This window comes from Marmota flaviventris, chromosome 4 (assembly GCF_047511675.1).
Source record: "Marmota flaviventris isolate mMarFla1 chromosome 4, mMarFla1.hap1, whole genome shotgun sequence".
Lineage (NCBI taxonomy): Eukaryota > Metazoa > Chordata > Mammalia > Rodentia > Sciuridae > Marmota > Marmota flaviventris.
This window is the reverse complement of record NC_092501.1, coordinates 19,185,379-19,209,919: the sequence shown is the minus strand read 5'-3', so window position 1 is coordinate 19,209,919 and position 24,541 is coordinate 19,185,379. Positions and strand designations below refer to the sequence as shown.

The 24,541-nt window shown below is 33.4% G+C and overlaps 1 protein-coding gene across 3 annotated transcripts in view; it reads left to right on the top strand.

Annotated features, from left to right (window-relative positions):
* Positions 1-24,541, top strand: part of Mxi1 (MAX interactor 1, dimerization protein) — a 73,623-nt gene that overhangs the window by 27,382 nt on the left and 21,700 nt on the right. For all 3 annotated transcript variants that reach the window (XM_027930376.3, XM_071610928.1, XM_027930378.3), the window contains exon 3: positions 14,045-14,074. In XM_027930376.3, the coding sequence (XP_027786177.1) occupies positions 14,045-14,074 (30 nt within the window). The remainder of the gene's footprint in view (positions 1-14,044; positions 14,075-24,541) is intronic.

Sequence of the window (24,541 nt, the reverse complement as noted above, 5' to 3'; positions counted from 1 at the left end):
ATTTTTTTTTAGAGAGAGAGAGAATTTTAATATTTATTTTTTTAGTTTTCGGCGGACACAGCATCTTTGTTTGTATGTAGTGCTGAGGACCGAACCCGGGCCGCATGTGTGCCAGGAGAGCACGCTACCGCTTGAGCCCCAGCCCCAGCCCTGAATGAGTGAATATTAAGCAGTAATTTCTTTAAAACTGAAACTAGTAAGGGGTGAGGAGTAGAGAGTGTTGCCAGTTGAAAGATGGTATCTCCACTTCCTAACAGCTCCAGGATCAAGGAGATTTTAGCTGTCTTGTGAACCTCTCTTACCCAGGACCACTTTTTTTGTGTGGCGTAATTGGTTGATAAGAGTAGTGGAGTAGGTTAACAATAAAATTTAGTATCAACTTTAAGAAATAGGCTTTATATTTATGGGTGATGCTGTTAATTATGCTGCTGTTCATTTTGTTCTCAACAAGTATTTACTGAATGTATATTTCATGCTTGATTCTTATTGAATTACCATTTGGAAATCAGATGATTCAGAACATCATTGATATTTTCCCTATTTTTAAAGGCTTTGTGTTTTCTCAAAAAAAAAAAAAAAAAAGGAGCAGTCATTTTAATCTTAAAATTTCTGTAGTTTCCAATATTTTTCTTACCTAAAAGTGATTGTTTCACAAGTAATATATAACAATAGTACCTATGTTTCTTTTCTTTTTTTTTTAACATTTTTTAGTTGTAGGTGGACACAATACATTTATTTTATTTTGATTGATGGTGAGGATTGAACCCAGTGCCTCACACATGCTATGCAAGCACTCTTCCTCACAGCCACAACCCCAGCCCTGTATGTTTCTTTCTTTTTTCTTTTTTTAGTTGTTGATAGGCCTTCATTTTATTTATGTATTTATATGGGGTGCTGAGAATCAAATCCAGTGCCTCACACATGCTATGCAAGCACTCTTCCTCACAGCCACAACCCCAGCCCTGTATGTTTCTTTTTTCTTTTTTTAGTTGTTGATAGGCCTTCATTTTATTTATGTATTTATATGGGGTGCTGAGAATCAAATCCAGTGCCTCACACATGCGAGGCAAGTGTGCTACCGCTGAGCCCCACCCCCAGTCCCCCCGTATGTTTCTTCATAAAGAATAGAAGGTAAACTAATTATTTTTAATCTGTTTTTAACATATGCATATAGTCTAAAAAATCAACTAATACAAAATACCTTATAAAGAAAAATAACTGCCCCATATCTTCCATACAATTTCTACTTCCTATATAGGCTACCACTTCTAATAATTTAATAATTTCTTCTTCATTTGCCCTTATATTTCTTTCTTTTTTGTATTTTTTATTTTTATTTTTATTTTTTTTTAATTTTTTATTGTTGGTTGTTCAAAACATTACAAATTTCTTGATATATCATATTTCAAGCCCTTATATTTCTAAATAAGAATGTTATCTTGCATGCTATCTATGAAATTCCTGATGTAGATAATGAGGTTGTACTTTATACTCTTGACTAGTAGCAAATTAATCATATACCCGAAATAAAAAAATTTAAAAAGTACATGAGAGCAAAAATTACCCAAATAATTGTTTTTATTTTTATTTTTTAAATATTTACTTTTTAGTTGTAGTTGGACACAATACCTATATTTTATTTATTTTTATGTGGTGCTGGGGATCGAACCCAGGGCCTTGCATGTGCTAGGCAAGCACTCTACCGCTAAGCCAGAACCCCAGCCCTGAATTGTTTTTAAGTTATGAATGTTTTAGTAATTTATGTTAGTAGTGTGCTACTCATTAAGGAATTGGAAACTTACTCTAATCCCTGAGTACTTAGTGGTACATTGTTATCTCGGTTTCATGGTGAAGTTTATTAGTTGAAAAAAGAAAGCTTTATTGAGATATAATTTCCACAAAACAGAATTCCATTTGTTTTACAATTCAGGGATGTAACTTATGTATATAGTCATTCAGTTGTCTACACATTTATGAGGTAGACAATTTTCATCACTCCCAAACATTACCTCATGACCCTTTATGCTCTTCTTTTTCCAGCTTTGTTCTCTGAAAACTTCTGATCTCTCTGTTAGTACAGCTTTACCATTTCTGGAATTTTATGTAACTGTAACCATGTATGTACTTTTATGTGTCTGACTTCTTTCATTTAGCATTATGTCTTTTGAGATTCATTTATGTTGTATGTGTATTCATAGTTCAGTCCTTTTTATTGAGTAATATTCCATCATATGGACTTAACCATAATTTGTTTATTTGTTCATCAACTTATCGACATTTAGGTTGCTCTTTGCTTTTACCTATAAGATCTTATGAATCTTTATGAACAGGTCTTTTTTTCCTCCTAGGTAAATACCCAAGAGGAATTGTTGAATCATAGTAAGCATATATTTAATTTTATAAAGAAACTTCCTGTCTCCCAAGTGTCTGCTACCATTTAAATTCTTAGTAGTAGTGTGCAAGACTTCAAGGTAGCTAGCTCCACATCTTGGATAACATGTGGTATTGTCAGTCTTTTTTTTTTTTTTTTTAAGAGAGAGAGAATCTTTTAATATTTATTTATTTAGTTTTCGGCAGACACAACATCTTTGTTTGTATGTGGTGCTGAGGATCGAACCCGGGCCGCACTCATGCGAGGCGAGCGCGCTACCGCTTGAGCCACATCCCCAGCCCTATTGTCAGTCTTTATAATTTTAATTTTAGGTATTTTAGATCATAGTAATTGTGTTTTCACTTGTGTTTTCCTTATGACTAATGATCTTGAACATCTTTTTTAAAAAAAATATTTATTTATTTTTAATTGTAGTTGGACACAATACCTTTATTTGTTTGTTTTTATGTGCTGCTGAGGATCGAACCCAAGGCCTCGCACTTGCTAGACAAGCGCATTACCACTGAGCCACAACTCCAGCCCTTTTTTTTTTTTTTTTTTAATGTTCTTATTGGACATTAGTATATATATATATGTATATATATATATATATATGTATGTATGTGTATATATATATATATATATGTATGTATGTATATATATATATATATATTTTTTTTTTGGTGAAGTGTCTTTTCAAATATTTTGTCTATTTTTCTTTTTTGTTTGAATTGTTACTGATTTATAAGATTTCTTTGTAAATTCTGAACATAAGAGTTTATTATTATGTGTTTTGCAAATAGTTTCCATACTTGGTGGATTTTTTTTTGTCATAACTGTCTTGAAGGATGAAAGTGTTTGTTATGATGAAGTCAGTTTGTCATGTTTCTTTTATGGTTCATGCTTCTGAAATACAATAATACAGGATCACAAAAATTTTCTCTTACATTTTCTTCTAGTAGTTTTATAGTGGGAGGTTTTACACTTAGATCTGAAATTTAGAGGGGTTTGTGAGTGTGCATACATGTGTGTATGTTTGCTGGGGATGGAACCCAGGACTTCATGAAACATGCTATAGTTAATTTTTATAAAAAGTGTGAGGTAGGGTTGAAGTTCATTTTTTGGAAAGTGATCATCTAGTTGTTCTAGTACCATTTGTTAAAAAGGCTAAACTTCTACATTAAATTGCCTTGGCGCCTTTGTGAAAAACCAGTTGATCACATATGTGTCAGTGTATTTCTGGATTCTCTACTTTGTTTCTTTGGTCTAAATATTTATCCTAATCCAATATTATAGTTTTAATTACTATGGTTTTTCTAAATAAGTCATGAGATAAGGTAGTGGATGTCTTTGAGCTTATTTCTATAAATACTCTTTTAGCTGTTCTTGGTTATTTACATTTTTACATAAATTTAGAATTAGCTTGTCAATTTCTATGACAGAGACTACTCGAATTTTGATTTGGGGGCTGGGGCTGTGGCTCAGTGGCAGCACGCTTGCCTAGCATGCGTGAGGCACAGGGTTCGATTCTCAGCACCACATACAAATAAATAAAAATAAAAGTCCATCAACAACTAAAAAATATTTTTTAAAATTTTTGATTTGGATTGAATTGAATTTGTAGATTGATTTGGGGAGACTTGGCTTATCTTAGTAATATTGAATCTTTTATTTCATGAACATGGTATGTCTCCATTTATTCAGTTATTTAGGTGTTGTAAAATTTCAATATAGTTATTCAGAGTTAAGGTCATGCATATACTTTGTTAAATTTATCCGTAAGTATTTTTTATTAAATGTCAATGAATTTTAGTATATTTACAGAGTTTTCTAACAATCACCACAATCAATTTTAGAACATTTTCACTACCTCAAAAGAAATCCTGTGCTCATTGGCTGTCATTCTCCAAATTCTTCTCTGTGCCAGCACTGAACAAACACCAATTCTGTTTCTATAGATTTGCCTATTATAGAATTTCACATAAATGGAAACATAATATATGGTCCTTTATGGCAGACTTCTTCCACTGAGCATGTTATCAAGGTTCATCCATGTTGTGACAGGTAGCAGTACTGGATTTAAAAAAAAATTCTAATTTATTTATTTTTTACAGTAGAATGCATTTTGACATATTGTATACAAATGGAGCATAATTTCTTATTCCTCTGACTGTACGTGATGCAGAGTCACCCCAGTAGTGTAACCTTATATGTATATAGGGTAATAATGTCTGTCTCATTGTACCGTCCTTCCCATCCCCACAGCCCCATCCCTCCCCACACTCCCCTCTTCGCAAACCAAAGTTCTTTTATTCTTCCCTGCCCTTCCCCACTATGGACCAGCATCCATTATCAAAGAGAACATTCTGCCTTTGGTTTTTTGGGATTGACTTATTTCACTTAGCATGATATTTTCTGGTTCCATCCATTTATCAGCAAATGCCATAAATTTTCTCTTTTAAGGTTGAGAAATATTACATTGTGTATATGTACCACCTTTTTTTATCCATTCATCTGTTGAAGGGCATCTAGTTTGGTTCCATAGTTTAGCTATTGTGAATTGAGCTGCTTATAAACAGATGAGGCTGTGTTACCGTAGTATGCAGATTTTAAGTCCTTTTGGTATAGACCAAGGAGTGGATAGCTAGGTCAAATGGTGGTTCCATTCCAAGTTTTCTGAGGAATCTTCATATTGCTTTCCAGATGGCTGCACCAATTTACAGTCTCACCAGCAACGTATGAGTGTACCTTTTTCCCTACATCCTCGCCAACACTTATTATTGCTTGTGTTCTTGACAATTGCCATTCTTACTGAAGTGAGATAAAATCTTAGTTTTGATTTGCATTTCTGCAATTGCTAGAGATGATAAACATTTTTTCATATGTTTGTTGATCAGTTATTTTTCTTCTTCTGTGAAGTGTCTATTTAATTCCTTAGCCCATTTATTGATTGGGTGTTTCTTTTTTTTTTTTTGTACTGGGGATCAAACTGAAGAGCATTGATTACTGCGCAACATCCCCAACCGTTTTTTATATTTTATTTAGTTTCAGAGTCTCACTGAATTGCTTAGCACCTTGCCCTTGCTGAGGCTGGCTTTGAACTTGTGATCCTCCTGCCTCAGACTCCTGAGCTGCTGAGATTATAGCCATGTGCCACTGTACCTGACTTGAGTTCTTTATGTATCCTAGAGATTTTTTCCCATTCTGTAGGCTTTCTCATCAAGTTATTGTTTTCCTTTGCTGAGAAGAAGCTTTTTAGTGTCAATCCATCCCACTTCTTCTTCTTCTTTTTTTTAAGTATTTTTTGAGTTTTAGATGGACACAGTATCTTTATTTGTTTGTTTATTTTTAGGTGGTGCTGAGGATTGAACCCAGGGCCTCACACCTGCAAGGCAAGCATTCTACCACTGAGCTATAGCCCCAGCCCCCAATTTTCGATTCTTGGTTTTCTTGTGCTTTAGGATTTAGGAGTCTTGTTAAGGAAATCAGCTTCTAAGCCAACATGATGAAAATTTGGCCTTCTTTTTCTTCTTCTATATCCTTAAGTATTTTTTGATGATGTTGTAAATGGCAATTGAATTTGGCATACTGACCTTGCAAACTTATATGTTCTAGCAAATTATATATTCCTTGGATTTCCTAAATAATAATGTTCTCTTTGGGAAGGAGGGGTGATCGAGATTGAACCCAGGCCCATACACATTCTAAGCATGTACTTTACCACTAAGGTACACTCCTAGCTTCTTAAATAGATAATAACATTGTTTGTGAGACATTTTTATTTTCTCTTTTTCATTGTGTTTGATGTTCTTTTCTTATTTCATGTTCTGGAACCTGTAGTACAGTGCTGAATAGAAGTTGTAAGTGAACAGCCTTGTCTTGTTCCCAGTCTTGGAAAAAATGCATTCTTTTACCATTCAGTATAATATCTGTAGGTTTTGTTTTTTTATAGATGCCTTGTAAACTGAGAAATTTCCTTATTAACTTTTTAAAAAAATTTTATTAGTTATTGATGGATGTTTATTCATTTATTTGTTTATATATGGTGCCTCACATATGCTAGGAAAACACTCTACCACTGAGCCACAACCCAAGCCCCTCTTATTAACTTTTTAAAAATCATGAATAGATGCTGAATTTTTTTTGAATGCTTTTTCTCTTATTATCTTGATATTATGATTTTTCTTCCCCCCTCCCCCTGTTAATGTGCATGATTTTTAAGTCTTGAATAAACCTTGTGTTCTTGGAGTAAGCCCTTCTTCATCATATTATATTTCATACCAGAGTAGCATTGATAACTAACCACCCAGAATTAGCACAGATTTCCCTAGTTTAAGGGCACAGTCTACAAAATGTCTGCCCTTATAGAAGGCAGACGTAGTTTAAGAGTTCCCAAGCCATTCTCACTTCTTTTTTTTTTTTTAATTTTTAAAATATTTTTTTGTAGTTGCACACAAAAACTTTATTTATTTATTTATTTATTTTTATGTGGTGTTGAGGATTGAACCCAGGGCCTTGCACGTGCAAGGTGAGCACTCTACTGCTGAGCCATAACCCCAGCCCCCCATTCTCACTTCTGATGACAGGTTTAGGAATTCCCACACCCCTCTTAGGCTTGATAATTTGCTAAGACTATTCATAGAACTCAGAAAGGCATTATACTTTAATTGCAAGGTTTATTATAAGTGATATAAATTGGGGCCAGCCAAATGAAGAGACACAAAGAATTACATATGGGAGAGTTCTGGACCCAAAGCTTCTTTGCTCCCTCCTAATAAAATCAGGGTGAATGCATTGCCTTCTTGGTGTGTGGACACGTCCACTAACTAGGGTGTGTACCCAACCCTCACTTTCCAGAATTTTTATTGGGGTACTGTTATGTAGGCATCATTGATTGAATCATTGGTTATGTGATTGAACTCAATTCCTGGCACTTCTCCTTACCCTGGATATTGAGGTGATATTAATTATTCAAAGTCTCAGCTCTTTAATCACATTATTGGTCTTTTCACCATAACTAAACATGAACTCAGTTGTAGTACAGGAGCCCATCATGAATGATGAAGACACTCCTATTCACAGAATTCTAAGGTTTTAGAAGCTGTATCTCAGGACCTAGGCATAAAACCAGACTGTAACAATGATACTTTCCGAATGATGTTGTTTGATTTACTAATATTTTGTTAAGAATTTTTGTGAGCTGGGCACAGTGGTGCATGCCTGTAATCTCAGAGGCTCTGGAGGCTGAGTCAGGAGGATTACCAGTCTCAGCAAAAGCAAGGTACTAAGCAACTCAGTGAGATCCTGTCTCTAAATTAATGTATAAAATAGGGCTGGGGATGTGGCTCAGTAGTTGAATGCCCCTGAGTTCAATCTCAGGTGCCAAAAAAAAAAAAAGGATTTTTTGTGGCTTACTGCCTGGAATGCATGAGACTGGGTTCAATCTCTAGCACTGAAAAAAAAAAAAAAAAAAAAAATCCACCAAAAAACCAAACAATTTTTGTGTTTATATTCATGAAAGATATGGTTATTTGCTTTTTGTTTGTTTTCCATGTAATTTCTTTTCTCTAAGGTATGGGGATTGAACCTAGGGACTTGGACATGCTAAGCAAGTGCTTTACCTCTGAGCCATATCCCCCAGTCCTTTTATTTTTTTTGAGACAGGGTCTTGCTAAGTTGTCCTAGGTGGACTGGAGCTTGTGTTTCTCCCACCTCAGCCTTCTGAATAGCTGTAATTGCAGGCCTTATATCCCACATTGACTTCTAATTTCTTTGTCAAGTTTTGGTATCAGGCTAATTCTGGGTGGCTAGTATCAGGCTAATACTGGTCTCATAAAAATTAATTGGGAAGTATTCCCTCTTCCCCTTGTTTTTGTTTTTTAACAAAAGATTTTATGTAGGTTTTTTTTTTTTTTTAAATTCCTAAAATTTTCTAGTGAAGACTATGATCCTGGATTTTTTCTTTTTTTTTTTTTTTTTTGTGGGAAGGTTTTTACTATTAATTCAATTTCTTTGATAGATTCAGGTTTATTCAGTGTTTCTATTCTAGAGTTAAGAGTTAGTTTGATAATTTCTTTCACAAAACTTGATTGTTGTCTAGTTATATGGAAAAACATGACTGGCATAAAGTTGTTCATAATATTCGGGGTGTGTGTGTGTGTGTGTGTGTGTGTGTGCGCGCGCGCGCTTTTACTAGGGATTGAACCTAGGGGTGTTCTGTCACTGAGCTATACCCCCAGCCCTTATTTTTCATTTTGAGACAGGGACTCACTAAGTTAGTTGCCTAAGCTAGCCTTAAATTTATGATCCTCCTGCCTCAGCCTCACTGAGTAGCTGGGATTACAGGTATGAGCCACCATGGCTTTCTTTCCTTTCCTTTTTTTTTTTTTTTTTTTGTCAAATCAAGCCCAGGGCCTTTAGCATGCACTCTTCTACTGAACTATAATCTCAGCCCTCTTATTGTACATTGGAGTCGTACTGATGCACACTTTTGTTTTCTGGTACTGTTTCCTGTTTTGTTTTGTTTTTAAAATATTTTTTTAGTTGTTGGTAGACCTTTATTTAAATTTATTTATACGTGATGCTGAGAATCTAACCCAGTGCCTCACTCATGCCACACAAATGTGCTACCGCTGAGCCCCAGCTCCAGCCCCAGCCCATGCTGTTTCTTTTTGAATTGTAATTTTTGTCTCTCTTTTCATTAGTCTTAGAAGTTATTTATCAATTTTTTGATTTTTAAAAAAAATCATCTTTAATGTTTATTAATATTCACTTTTCTTTCCCACTTTCTGTTTCATTCTTTCCTTTTCTCTGTCTCAGTGTTTCTCAGCTTCCACACTATTGACATTTTGGGCAAGATAATGTTTTGTGCATCATGGGATGTTTAGTAGCATCTCTAGCTTTGACCTTATGATTCTTTGCTTGTTTGTTTCCAGGCTAATTCCAGGTGTAACCCCCTTTGGATATAAACTTTAGAGATACCCCTGCTTTACTCTAGCTGAAATTTTGTTTTTCTTGCCTTGGGGTATGGATGGATAAATTCCCCCCACCCCACCCCTTTAAGATTACCAGTTAGAAGCTACTTATCTAGCTTCATAGAATGTGTTCTTTTCATTGTGTAGAAGGCAGCATCTGTTAGGTACTTTAGGTTTAGAAAGTAAGTGAAACAAAAATGTTAATGAATTGGGGGTTGGCTCATTAATTCAACAAGTCTAGTAGAGTATTCTGGGAATGGGGGCTTTTATTTTCCTTCCATGGCAGCACTATTCTTGAACCAAATTGTGCTGTTTTGTGCAGTTTGAATTCTATGTATTGTTTTATTGATTGCCACCAAACTATACCATAAAGAATTAAAAGTTTATGTATTAGAGGCATGTTGTAGTCAATGAAAACTCAGACCTGGTTGAGATAATGGCTCTCATTTAAATAGGAAAGGCATTAGGATGTCTCTCTCAAAAGGATATTATTTGTAAAAAAAAAAAAGATTACCTGTACTTCATGATAAAATTATAGAAATGTCTTTCTTTCTACTCTTGGAAGTTGTTAAGCATTAAGAGTAAGGATGTTGGGGCTGGGGCTATAGCTCAGTGGCAGAGCACTTGCCTAGCATGTGTGAGGCACTGGGTTCGATCCTTAGCACCATATAAAAATGAAACAAAATAAAGGCATGCTATCCATCTACAACTAAAAAAAAAAAAAAAAAAAAAGTAAGGATGTCTAAAAGGAAGTCATTCAGTTCCTTAGTGTTTTTTCTCAGAGGTGCATTTTATTTGGAGAAAAAAAGTGGGCTGATACAAAATGGATTATTCAGAACATCTGAATCTTACAGGAAATTGATCACTTTTGAGTATTTTAGTGACATTATTGGAAGGACCTGGTTGGACACGTAGGCTCAGAGAAGTAAAGGGATCGTTTCTCAGTGTGCTAGTGTGTGTACACTCAATTACTAATTTATTGCCAGCACTGTTTGGACTGTTATTTTCTTCTTTCTCTTTGTTATATTCTTAAACCTTCTACTGGCCTCATAACTGATTAAATGATCAGGTGTCTTTTAGTCACCTACCTTTTCTTTTTGTTATTATGATTGTTTGCTTGTTTGTTTTCAGGCTAATTCCAAGTTTATTGAATATACCTGTCAAATTGTTGTCTCATAACATACTTCACATGTTTTGAGAAGAATATATTTAGTCTTGTTCAAAATAATATGAGTAGTAACTAGTATTTATTGAATACTTACTCTGTGCTAGATGCTTTATTTATGTATTTTTCTAGGTCTCACAGTAACCCTGCCAAGGGATATGGTAAATATTTCCAGTTTTACAAATGAAGAAACTGAATCAGGGGCATTAAATAATTTATCCCAAATTTTACATAACTAGTGTGAATGAGAATTCTCAGAACTTTTTTTCTCTACACCATTGGTCTTTATGATCCCTGTACATTGTTTCCTGGTTTTGCTTTGTTTGGACTGTACAACTTTGCTTTTTTGCTTATCTTGTCCCTTCTACTTGGAATGGTATCTCCTTAGCTGGTTCCAGACTTTGCTAATAGCAAACGTACCTATTGTTTAAGCCCCAGCTGAAATGCCATTTTTTTCTAAATTTTCTCTAAAGCCCCATTTGGAAGTAAACTCTGCCTCTTTTGAATTCTTACAATACTTTGTACCTTTCTTCATATTTTTATGTTGCCTTGAGTTTTAATTATTCTTATCCATGTTTTAATTTGTGAACTAGAGAGCCCCCAAATCAGTTTTGAACAAGGTACTTAATATTTGTTGACTTGATATTATAGGCAAAAGCTCATCAAAATTATAGTGAATACTGACGCGATTTTTAAAAAAATTAATATGGTAATGATTAGTATATTTATGATAATTTTTGCTTCTTGTTATTTGGAAAACTTTTTTTCCTGATAGAATAATTAAAGATGGCATACATTAGTTGGTTTGGTGGAAAAGTTCATATTTAGCTTTCTTTCTTTTTTGAAGAAGCCAAATAGTAAAAAATCTGTTTGAGAGAGGTAGAAAGACCTGATGTTTTAATTTTGTTCATATCAGTGGGTCAGATTATGTTCCTTTGGTGCTTTGTTTTTGTAATAGGCTCAATATAATATTGTTATTCAGCAACTGGTTATCATTGAGTATATTGTCTTTTGTATTTATGGCTACCAGGGAGATTTCCAGATTGTTTAGAAAAAGTTTATGCTAAACTAGAATCTATTTTTCTTTGAATATGTTTTAATTTATTACTTCTAGTGTTTTATATGTGGATTGTTTTTTGTTTTTGTTTTACTTGTTCTTAGTTTTCTTCTTAGAGAAAGGCCATTAAACCAAAACGTACGAGGCTGGAAATCTTGTTATCAATAAACCCATTCATATTTTGAAGTAATGTTTAGTTTTAAAGCTCTTTAAAATATGCCATTTTTCTCTTCTATCTTTCTGCTTTAACATTTCATTCAAATAGAAAATAAATTAAAAAAACATAATACTTAACGGTTAAGATGGGGTTTCATTGTAATTGTTGAGTATTGAATTTTATTAAATTCTACAAGTTTTGACTATGTTTTTATAGTTTCTTCCACCTGATTTATTCATATTTGCTATTAATATGGCTGAAGTTTTAAAACATCCTAAGATTCTTTTTCATCCATTTCACTGTACTTTATGAAACTGCTAAGAAAGCAAAAGGTAGACAGGAGAGAGTAACTCAAGTCTTTCAGCTCTTAAACTAAAACAGTAGGTAAAATTTTCACAAATTATGAGGCTTGCAAAAACATTTATTTTAAGGTTTGGAAATTCTGCTGTTTTTATTAAATATCCATTGAAATAATAAATCAGATTAAAGTAATGTTATGTAAAATATTCTGAAGTCATTTGACATTTACCAGAATGTATAAAATGATTAAAGTTTTAGGTCTAGTGATAGAAACTTAAATTCTCCTTTATAAAATTCTTATTAATGCTAAATTATCATAAAAGTAATACAGTGTCATTCAAGGGAACTAGGTTAGTATAACATAATCCTAATAGTAGCAAACTTTATATAGTTTATTATATATTGCTGTTTAGTATAAATTTGTTAGTTCTTGTAACAATCCTATGAGGCAATTCCAGCTGTTCCTCAGTATCTGTGGGGAATTGATTCCAGGAACTCCCAAAGATAAACAAAATCAGTGGGTGCTCAAGTCCTTTATATAAAATGTATATTTGCTTGTAACCTATTCACATCTTCCTGTATTATTTAAGTTATATCTAGATTACTTATAATACCTAATATGATTTAAAGCTATGTAAATAGTTGCTATACTATATTTTAGTGAAGGATGACAAAAACTTTTGTATGTGTTCAGTGTAAATGCATTTTTTCCTCCAAATATTTTCAATCTGAATCCACAGATGTGCAACCCATAGATATGGAAGGTTAATTATATTGTCTTTTTTCTTATTTCATAGATGAGAAAACAGCACAGAAAAATGAAGGAATTTTACCAAAGCCACACAGTATTTGAACTCAGGCAGTCTGGCCTTTGAGTATGCCCTTAATCTTTATTCAGAATTGCTTTTTATCAGGTGGTTAAGAACTTGGGGCTTTGAAGTAAGAGAGATCTGGGCTTAATTTATTGCTGCTAATACTATTGAGATGGGAGTTTGTTTGTTTTTTTTTGTAGTTGTAGAGGGACAGCATTCTTTATTTTGTTTGTTTATTTTATGTGATGCTGAGGATCAACCCCAGTGCCTCACGTGTGCCAGGCAAGCGCTCTGCCACTGAGCTACAGCCCCAGCCCCAGCCTCAGGAGTTTGTTTTTTGATGTCTCTGAGTCAGTATTCGTGATTATAAAACAAAGGTTGTTTTAGGAATAAAGTGAGATAACTTGTGTTAACTGCTATCATGTTGCCTTAACAAGTACTATGCTTGCTCAGTAGATGGGAAGTATCCTAACAAATACTGAAAGGCAAATGAAAAAAGGTCAGCAAAAGAAAATAAACATTGCTAGCATTTTGAGTCACATCTTTCCTGTCTTTAAGCTTGTTTCTTGATTTTATTATGTGTATCTTTTCCTTATGTTTTATATTTTTCTTGTGTATCTTTTCTCATTTGTTTCACATTAAAGTCAGAAAGCCTTAATTTGCTTGTGTCACCTAGCAGTAAGGCAAGCTTGTTTTGTTTCTATGTTAGGGAAAACTTTTTTTTTTTTCTTCTTTTAGTAGTAGATAGATGGAGATAGAAGAGGACTATGCACATTTTTTTTCTTTCTAAATAAAAATAGTATTTTTAGATAAAAATGGTATTATCTAAACTCGAAGTAGTAAACACATTTTAAGCTCATTTTAATTTTGAATTAAATATTTTAATAAAAATTTCTGGTATAATGTATTCAACAAAATACAGGATGCTCTAGGTATAGGCAGGAAGGCATGTGCTAGTATTAATTTTATTAGAATAACAAATTTCAATTTCAGAATATTTAACACTGTCAGCTGAAAACACTGTCTGAAAGAAAAGTTCTAATAAATGTAGACTTTGCCTTTTGATGCATGACATTGTAGAAGTGTGACCATATGTTTCATTGTTAAATTATAGGGTCATGACATAGCAGTAACTAAACTAACTCCCCTTTCTATAGCTTTATTAACAAGTGTGGCTAATGTTCTTTTTTTGTTTTTTTTCCTTTTAGATCCACACATAATGAGCTGGAAAAGAACCGGTGAGTCAGTAATGGGTGTAGTTCTTACTTATATTTAAAAAGCAAACTCATAATTTTACCTGTGAAAATAATGTAACAGTACATATATAACTGTAATTTTATTTTTTAAAATGTAAATCCTGTCATGATTCTGATATATATGTGTTTTTTTTTTTCAATAAATGACTAAAAAAGTAAGCTTTTGCTACCTAAACTAGAAGAAATAAACACATTTTAAGCTCATTTGAATTTTTAGTTCGTGGGGTAGCTTTCTTTTATTTCTGCCTTTCAGAACAGGTTAATCATGATAGGTGGGCTGGGGTTGCGGTTTAGTGGTAGAGCACTTGCTTAGCATGTGTGAGGCACAGGGTTCGATTCTCAGCACTACATATAAATAAGTGAAATAAAGGTCCATTGACAACTAAAAAAATATTTTAAAAAATCATGATAGGCTCATGGCTTAAATATGGTCTTGCTAAAGGATTAGGTTTCTGGAATAGGTAATAAATATGAAAAATTGGAGTGCATTAATTCTTTATTTGCAGTTTGTTCATTTATTCATGCTTTCAACAAATATTTATCAAGCATGAACTATATACATCATTGTAAGCAAGCAGCAAGCTTTACATAGGAAATATAAGAATGTTTAACATAGTTTCTGTCCTCAAGGAACTCACATCTTTGTTAGAGAAGAAGTAATTAAAATACTGTGTAACATAATAAGTATGTGATGGGAGGCAGAGGGTGGTTGAGGGTGCAGAAAGATTATTTTGGAAGATCACTTGATTCCCTTTTGTATAGAGTCTTGAAAGACTGCAGAGGTTGATGGGTGAGCAATGAATACTAAGGAAACTGCAAGAGGTTTAGTATGAATATGAAAGATTATAGTATAGGGTAAACCAGGCCAGATGTTGAAGAGTTTTGTCAGCTATACTGAAAAGTTCTCTCTCAGCGATAGGTAGCATTTATTCATTTTAAAATGAGTTGTCATACGTATGATGGTATTTGTGTTTTGGAGCTGGCCTGGCGGTGCGCATTTATAATCTGAGCTACTTGAGAGACTGAGGCTGGAGGATCCCAACTTTAAGGCCAGCCTCTGCAACTTAGTGAGAGCCTGTCTAAAATTTTTTTTAAAAGTGGGGGAGTGGAGGTTGGAATTCTAACTCAGTAGTAGGGCACCCCTGGGTTCAATCCCCAGTATCACCTCCTAAAAAAACTAACTGAATAAAAGATTTGTGTTTTGAAATGATCACTTTGAGGCTGGGCATGGTGGCACATATGCCTATAATCCCAGAGATCACAAGTTCCTCAGTGATTTATTGAGGCCCTGAGCAACTTAGTGAGACCCTATCTCAAAATTAGAAAAAAAAAAAAAAAGGTTTGGGGCCTTAACTCAGTGGGAAAACACCCCTAGATTCAATCCCTAGTTTAAAAAAAAAAAAAAAAAAAGGAACAGTAAAATCACTTTGGCTATAATGTGAAGAATTGGTTAGTTGGGAGCCTAACCAGGGACATGAAGACCCTTTTAAAAGCTGTTGTTGTAACATAGGTAAGACATGATAGTAGCTGTAGAGGCAGACAAAAAAGTATGGAGAAGAAACAATAGAAATTAGTGATTAGTTGGATTTGGATAGTTAAATTTTAGATGGAAGTGCCAATTTTTCAGAAAAGGAATATAGGAAGAGGACAAGTTTGAGAGAAAACATGACTGTAGAAGTCAAATATACTCATTTGGTAAAGAGAGATTAGATAATAACCAACAAGCTCTGAACTGTTTACACCAATCATTTTTTCCAAATTTTTTTTATTTGTAGATGATCACAATATCTTTATTTTTATTTATTTATTATTTTTTATGTGGTGCTGAGGATTGAATCCAGGGCCTCATGTGTGGGAGGCAAGCACTCTATCACCAAGCTACAACCCCAGCCCTCCGCATTTTTTTTTTTTAATTGGTGCATTATAATTCTGCTTCATGGTGGAATTTGTTGTTACATATTTGTATATGAATATAATATAGCAATAGAATTTGGCCACTGTCACTTCCCAGTACTTCCCCCATCCTGTGCCCCTTTCCTCTATTCTGTTGATTTCCCTTTGATTTTCATGAGAACCCCCCACATCTTTCTTGTTCCTCTCTAGCTTTCACATATGAGAGAAAACATGACCCTTGACTTTCTGAGTTTGGCTTATTTCACTCAACATAATGTTCTCAAGTTTTAACTAGATTTTCAACTTTTTGTGATACTTTTTTTTTTTTTTTTTAAATAGAAGGGATCCTACAGGTTGACTGCCTAGCTGCCTCCTTGTTGATAAGTTTAAATGTCACAACGTTTTGAAAAACTTAGCATAGTCCTTCAGGCAGGCTTAGTGACTTTTACCACTTTGTGTGCACACTGCTCTGTTCTTATCTCCTATGGTAAGACTGATTAAGTAGCATTGTAATTATTTGTTGATGTGTCTCTTCTGTCAGATGACTAGAACTATGACTGCCTCAAAGGCAAGGATTCTGTTTTGTTCACTTTTGTATCCTCAGTGCCTGAGATTTGGATATATAGTACACGATGGCGTTAATATTGAATGAAGGATAAAATTGGAACTCAAAGTTCAGGGGTCTGGTAAAAGACATTTTGTTAGTGACAATGCAGTTCAGCAGGAGATCTTCCTTTTTTTTTAAAAAAAAAAATCTATTTTCTGAATTACATTTCTAGTATATTAAAGATATGGATGATTTAAAACATTGCAGGAAAGACCATGAAAAGATCAAGAAATGATCTCTCTGAGGATTCTAAAACTAAACTCTAACATTGAACTTTAAATAGAAGTGTAGAGTATATTTTGGGCTACAAGGATTAACTACTGATAAATATGTGACTTTTATAATTCTGTCGTCCATTTGGATGTGGCCCTTGATAGACCCCCATTGGAAACCTGGCAAAAACTTCTTTTAACATTTGAAAGAGATTTTTTTTTTTTAAATAACTCTTTGGAATGGAGGTTTTAAAATCTTTTGAGCAAATTTTGTTTCAGGCATTCTGGATATCATTTCTGACTTACTGATAACTTAGAAAACCTGAGAGAAAATGACATGTGTATCACTCATAGTATTTACTTAGATATACCCTATAAGTTGTTTAATCTAGTGTCTGATTGTGACACATGTACAACATGCATCTCTGTATTACCTGGGCTGTATGACATCTCCAGTGAAGGTCTTTTATTTACTTAGGTATGAGACTTTCTGAATAGTTTACTAAGCTATAATACTTACGGTATGATTCTCTCATTCTCTTCTGCTAGCCCTAAAAGGGCTAATAGACATACATTCTTTATTAATCTAGAAGGGCTAGTACACATTTTTCATTTCTTTATTTCTCAAATTATTTCTTCCTCTTCCTTTATTTTTTTAATTTTTTGTCTTCTTCCCTCCCTTTCTTCTCTAAGCCTTTGCTGAAAGGTGATACAGGATTAACCTTTTGAAGATATGTTTTTCAAAGTTTTTTTTATCACTATAAATAAAACTCTTAATTTAGTAGCATGTGTCACAGGGTCAGTGCCAAAACAAAACCAGATTTAATAACCCATTCCCACTTTTGAAAATTTACCAGCTTGTGACTTAACAGGACACAGGGAGATTTAAGGCTGGGGAGGTGTTTACCAGGAAAGCAGCACAGAAATATTTTTAAAAATTTAAGCCTATATATATATATATTTTTAAAACATCAGCTTTTTAAAAACTATTTTTATTAATTGTTGATGAAATTTTTTATTTTATTTATTTGTATGTGGTACTGAGAATCGAACCCAGTGCCTCACACATACTAGGCAAGCGCTCTGCCACTGAGCCACAACCCCAGCCCCCCTATATTGTTATTAAATTTTTAGGCCCCCACCTAGTTTTATTTAATAGTCCTTTTTATCAGGCATGGTTTTTTATTTGATGTGTTACAGAAAAACGTTAAACCAGCTTTGGCATCCTTTGAGATAAATAGAATTTTGGCTTTACCTGTCCTTTGCCTTTAAGCATGATCTTATGTGAAGAAGGTATCTCACCATCAAAATGGTAAATTTAATTTTGTCTTTATTCTGAAAAGGCATTTTTATAATTCATATTCTTGAAATTCAAATAATTCATATTCTTGAAATTTGGCCACTATAAATATATGTATTATATATATCCATATACACACATATGCATATAAATCTTCATTTAAGAAAATGCTTTTTTTCCTTTTAAGCTTGGTTCTAAAATCTTAGATATAAATCTCTGAGTCTGTTTTTTTACTTGGGCAAATGCTGTGATAATTTTAAATTGTTAGTGATTGGCAAAGTAATTCCAGATGGCTCTCTTAAATAAAGTTGTAAGATTGTTAAAAACCTGTGTTCTGTCCTTGAGACAATAGCTAACAAATGTTGAGGTTCATACTCCCAGATTACAGAGGGAAGCCTAATGGTAGAGATTTGGGGTCTGGAATACTCAGAGTATTATACCAGATATCTACAGCATATCAAGGACCTTTGGGTGATTTAGATTGAATATGGAAGTTTGCATTCTTTCTTGATTTTGTCCTGGGGGCTGATTTCTGCCTAAAACCATGTGGATTGTGTTGAACTTGGTCTAGATGGTTCAGAGCATTTGTTACCTGTATGCCATCCCTGGTCCCCTAGACCTACAACAGGTCATAACAGTCCAAGAAGGTGAAAATGGAGAGAAAACAGAATACCTTTAAATATTCTGTATTCCTCAGGAACCTATATGAATTATCTCATGGTAAACTTAATGACTCTTTGAGACTGAAGAACTAAGAATTTATTTTGCTTATGAATTGGGTCCTTTGCCAGAGAAGAAAGGATTCAGGACAGATTTTAGGTCGCTTCATTGCTTTTTCATTTTCTTAATTCAAATTACTGATGATGTTTTTTAACAGAGTCAACAACTTTAAACAGGACTTTAATGGTCAAGAACCTTAGTGCTGACTGCAGGAGAGGCCATTCAACTTTAATAGCTGTCATTCCATCAAAACAAAAGGCTTACCCTTATTAAACTTTGGCAAAACTGGAAGGGCCAAATGAGGACACAGAATTAATAATTCCTTCCTACGCAGAGAAGTGACTATTTGTAATAAAAGAGAACGATGTCTTACAAAATGGTATTAGGTATCCTCCATACATATGGACTTTCACTTACCCCTTAAGGAAAGAGGAAAACTAGCACTTACGGAGTTACTATATCCCCACATTTTACAAAGCTATTATGTAATTCTATGAGGTTGGAAGGCAGGAAGCGTTGGTTACAGTATCATTGAAAATGACCATTTTGACTTTGATAGTTACAGTTTGAAACAAGGTGATGTGAATATAAAGCACTCCTAAATCATGATCTTATCTGATCATGAATTATGATAACTGTGTTTAATATCAGTCTTTCTTTACAGTGATGATTAATAAATAGTCTGCTGGTATGATGATAAATAAAATGAAGTATAAGTAGTGACCCTGTTATATCCTTACAGTTAAGGCTATTATAGTTTGGTATTTACGGGTTTCATCTTTCAGTACTATGATCTACTTAAGTGTCCAGTTAATGTCTAGGTGCACTAATAATGGAAAACTGAAAATCATTAGTGTTCTGTGTGACCGTTTATGTTGAAAAAGAAATTGAAAACAATAGAAAATGCCAAAATGGATTGCACGAAGTAAGTTAAATGTAGAATTGTGAAACTTATGTAAACTGGATCATGATATCTTATGGATCAATTAAAAAACTACTGCTTTGGATAGCCAAGAATAATGAATGTTGAGCCATGGGAAGAGAGAGAATTTGAATATAGGAAAAGAATAAGGAAAAGGGTCAGTGTGCATAGAGCTATATTAAGGAAGTTGGCATCGTAAGTTGTGTTCAGGAAAGATTGAGTCAACCATGTTGAATGGAATAGTAGAGTGGAAGACAAAGGTGGAAAGGTGGTTTGGGATTAGATTGTGGAATATTATTAAGTGAGTGTCAGAGAATTTGGATTTTATTTTGTTGGCAGTGGTAAGTGATTTGAAACTTTTGTAGCAGAAAGGCATGATTAAAGCATTTAAAAAAAGGTATTGTCTAGCTATGGAAGAATAGCTTGGATGCTTTTGAATTAATCCATTATTAGAAGTGGGAACAGAGAGAAAGAGAAGTAAGAAACATTGTAAAGGAACAATATTATATTTTGTTAACTGTTATTGTTCATTTCTCTCTAACATTTCATTCTTTACATAATAGCAAGTCTGATCTTCTTAGAGGATCTATCAGATAAAGTCATTTCTCTCTTTACAATCCTTCCCTGGCTTCCTATTGCAACTAGATAAAATCTATGGCCTACAAAGTCCTAGCACTCTCACTTGTTTCCTGTGGTGCACCTGATATTGCTTTTTTAATTTTTCCTCAAACATACCAAGCTTATTTCCATATTAGGGCTTTTGTACCTGGTGTTTTTTCTGCTTATAAAGCCCTTGCTCTAGTTCATCTCTAGTTCATCATTATTTAGTTCTTAAGTCATCTTAGAGAACATTTGCCTGCCAGTTACTCTCTATTACATTGCCTTTTATGTTACCATAACATTTATATATGCCTGGATTACTTATTTATTCATTTGTGTTATTTGACTTCTTTTGCTAAAATATAAGTCTCAAGAAGGTAGGGACTTTGTATTATTTACCCTTAGCACATAGTAGTCATTGAGTAAATATTCACTGAGTGAAAGAATAATAGGTGATATTGAATAGATTTTAAAATCTACAAGGGTTGGGGGTATGCTTAATGGTAGAGTGCTTGCCTAGTATTGTGTGTGAAGTCCTGGGTTCAAACCCGAGTACCATAAAAAGTAGAAAATAAATAAAATCAACAAGTTATTAAACTATGACTAAGTGAAAAGTGGGGTGTGTGTGTGTGTATACATGTACTCATGAGAGCTCAGCAGACAAAAATAATTTTAGTAGGGAATAGAAATTTAATGAACTCCTAAAATGTAAATAAATTATAGGAGAGAACTCAATAAGTGGGAAGATCTTAAAGGATTTTTGCCATGCAGGATTTCGTCCTGCTTGTAAGAAGAAAATCTGTAAATTTTTTTAGAAGTTTATTGACTCTTTAGTTCATTTGGAGCATCATATATTGCACTAAGACAAGGACATGTAATTTTTATAAAGGAGAACAATTTAATAGAGTTTATGTTTCAGTTGTAAGAGACTTATTCCTTTTTCATTCCATGATTTGAAATTGGTAAACATTTTTTCAAGGAAAATATTTTTTAAAAATATTTTTTTAGATGTTGACAAACGTTTCTTTTATCCATTTATTTATATGTGGTGCTGAGAATCGAATCCAATGTCTTACACATGTTAGGCAAGTGCTCTACCATTGAGCCACAACCTCAACCCACAAGGAAAACGTTTTATATGTATTTGAAGACTAGAATTCCATAAATAATTTTAACTTTCATATATATTAGAAGTTTTATGTTTATCACAATTGTTTGGATGTGATAATGAACGCCATATTTTTTCCTAGACTCTACTGTGCTCCCATTAAACATGGATATTTTGATGGAGTTTTATTCTGCCTTATTTTTTAACAAAACATGAATAAATCATTGGGCATTGGTTTCTTAGTATATCATCTGATGTCTGTATCAACTAATAAGATATATAATGGTAAACTACTGAATGCTTTTCCCATAAGATCAGGAATAAGATAAGGATATTTACCCTCACGACTTACACTTAGCATTGTCCTAGAAGTCCTATCCAAGGTAGTTAGCCATCTTGATTGGAAAAGAAGAAAAAAACATTTATATATGTAGATATCATAATCTTATGTATGGAAAATTCTTAAGCCAGGTGCAGTGTCACATATGGCCCAGCTACTTGGGAGGCTGAGACAGACAGATGGCAAGTTTAAGGCCAGTTTGGGAAACTTAGTAAGACTCTGTTTCAAAAGGAAAAATAAAAAGGTCTTGGGGTGTAGTACAGTGGTGAACATCCCTGGGGTTCAATCTCCAGTACTGCCCCCTCCCCCCAAAAAATAAGTAAATAAAGTAAGTTAACATTATCAAATAGTATGAAGAATAGCACCATCATTTATTTGTCAGAGACATATAATTGATGTATTTTATAAATAAGTAAATGCATGTTTTAAACATTTTATATGAGTAAGACTGCTGAAAACTGTGGACAACTAAAAATAGCTGTCCAAGTTCAAAGATAAGCACCTGTTAGAGTTAGAATTGAATGTTATATGAGATACAGATGAACTAATGGGTGAATTTGGAGATAAAATTTTGGGTTAATAGAGGAAGTATTCCAGGACAAAATTAACATCTAAAATGCAGTCTGTGCAAATTAAGTCATTGCAGTTGTGTCCAGATAGAGTGACAGTTTCTGTATGGACCTTTGTCAGAAATAGCTCATTAAGACTATGCTTTCTGTTCCCCAACCTAGCTACATATACTGTAAGGTGACAGGCTGACTCAAAGACAACAAATGCTTTCTAGAAAAAAGTGGCTCAGTATTACATCTGTCCAATTCCCAAAGTTTATATAGTCCAACAACTCATGTATGGAAAGAGATAAGATTACTGGCTCTTAAAAAAAATCCAGAAGTTTTATAACTTAAAATTTGAATTCTAAAATTATTTCTAGAAGTAAACATGTAATTAAGTCAGACCCTGAATAATTGATATGGCAAATATCATAGCAGGTGACCGCAGAGGTCTACCTCAGTGTAGCTGTACCTTTTTGTAAGAATGCATTTTTCAAACTATGAAAGGGGAAAATTTTATTTCATTTTCCTGGGATATTTTAGGTGATGCAGTACACTAAAATTTACTTTATTTGCATCTTTGAGAAATTTTTTAGATCTATAAAATTGATTATGCCATTAGTAATTGTGCTTATAATAATTACTCAGAATTCTACTAGACTTGTAAGTCAGTACACTGTTTTACTGAATTCTTTCACTGCATATGGTAAAGGAATTAATGCAGTGTAAATAGTCCTGATAAATATTGAAAGTTTAATAAACCAGAATTCAAATATTTTTTCATAAACTAGTATCTTCATTTAAAGAAATTTCTATTTAGATAAAATTGTAGGCAAGTTATACCAAGAGGTGTATCAGTCAGAAATCTTTTTACTAGCCTTCAGTTTTCTTTTTTTCATTTTTCTTTAAAAAATGAAGAGATTCAGATATTTTAAAATATATTTTAGCTGTTGTGGGGAGAGGGTAATTATTTTTTGTACTTTTATTTTTTTCTACTTACTCTAGTGCATAATGTCAATTGAAATTCTCATGAGTGTTACTAGCTAGTGAAAAACCACAGGTATAAATAAGGATTCAGTAATGAGAATATAATTTCTGAATATGATTACTTGCTAACCAGTTCTTGAAAACAATTTGAAAAATAATTAATTCAGCACTGGAACAAGCATGACATATTCTTTGCTTTTTCTATAATCAGGAAAAGTTGGAACTTACCTCAGAAGCAAATGACTTCCTTGTTTTGTTTTTATTTTGGGAAAAGCCAATGAAGAAGTAGTTTTTAATACTTACAATATATAGCAGCCAAATGGTGAAAAAGGATACCTGGAATCCTACACAAATGGCTTCTTTGAGATATGTAATGAATTGGTGAGAGAATTGTACCAGAATTCAAAAGATTCCATTTTTCCTTTCATTTCTCCCACTAATAGGCTATAGATTTTGTGTAAGTTATTTGGCTTTGGGGCATCTTGTTTTTCTTGGCTGTACAAGGAGGAGACCAGCTGGGTATGATGGTACACATCTAATAGTCTCAGCTACTCATGAGGTTGAGGTGGAGGATCACTTGGTTTAGGAGTTTAAGACCAGTCTAGGCAACATGAGAACCTATCTCAAAAAAACAAACAACAACAAAAAAGGAAACCTAGATGATCTCTGAAATCCTTTTTTGTAGTTATGTGCATTTTTTTGAATATTTAGTTTTTAGTTGCACACAATATCTTTATTTTATTTATTTATTTTTATGCGGTGCTGAGGATTGAACCCAGGGCCTCGCATGTGCTAGGCGAGCACTCTGCCACTGAGCCACAACCCCAGTCCCAGTTATATGCATTTTTAAGTGCAGTAAATAATAGGTATTAACAGAAACTTGTTTTTTTCTGATATCTCTGAAGCATTTTCCTTGATATGAATATATCTCTTATGTATATATACACATGCATATGTATTTATATATTAAAATATATAAATATGTGTGTGTATATATATGTACACACACCCGTGTGTGTATAAACAAACAAACAAACCCTGTCCCAACACACATAGTGAAAGAGTTGCTGGAAAAATTAGCTTAGAACTCACTGTATTTCATTTAAAATTTGGTACTTGTGGTTCTGTAGCTATGATGATAAGGTTTTATTTTATAATTAAGTACTTTGATAAGTTGTAAATATTATAAAACTTAAATTTTCCTTAGAA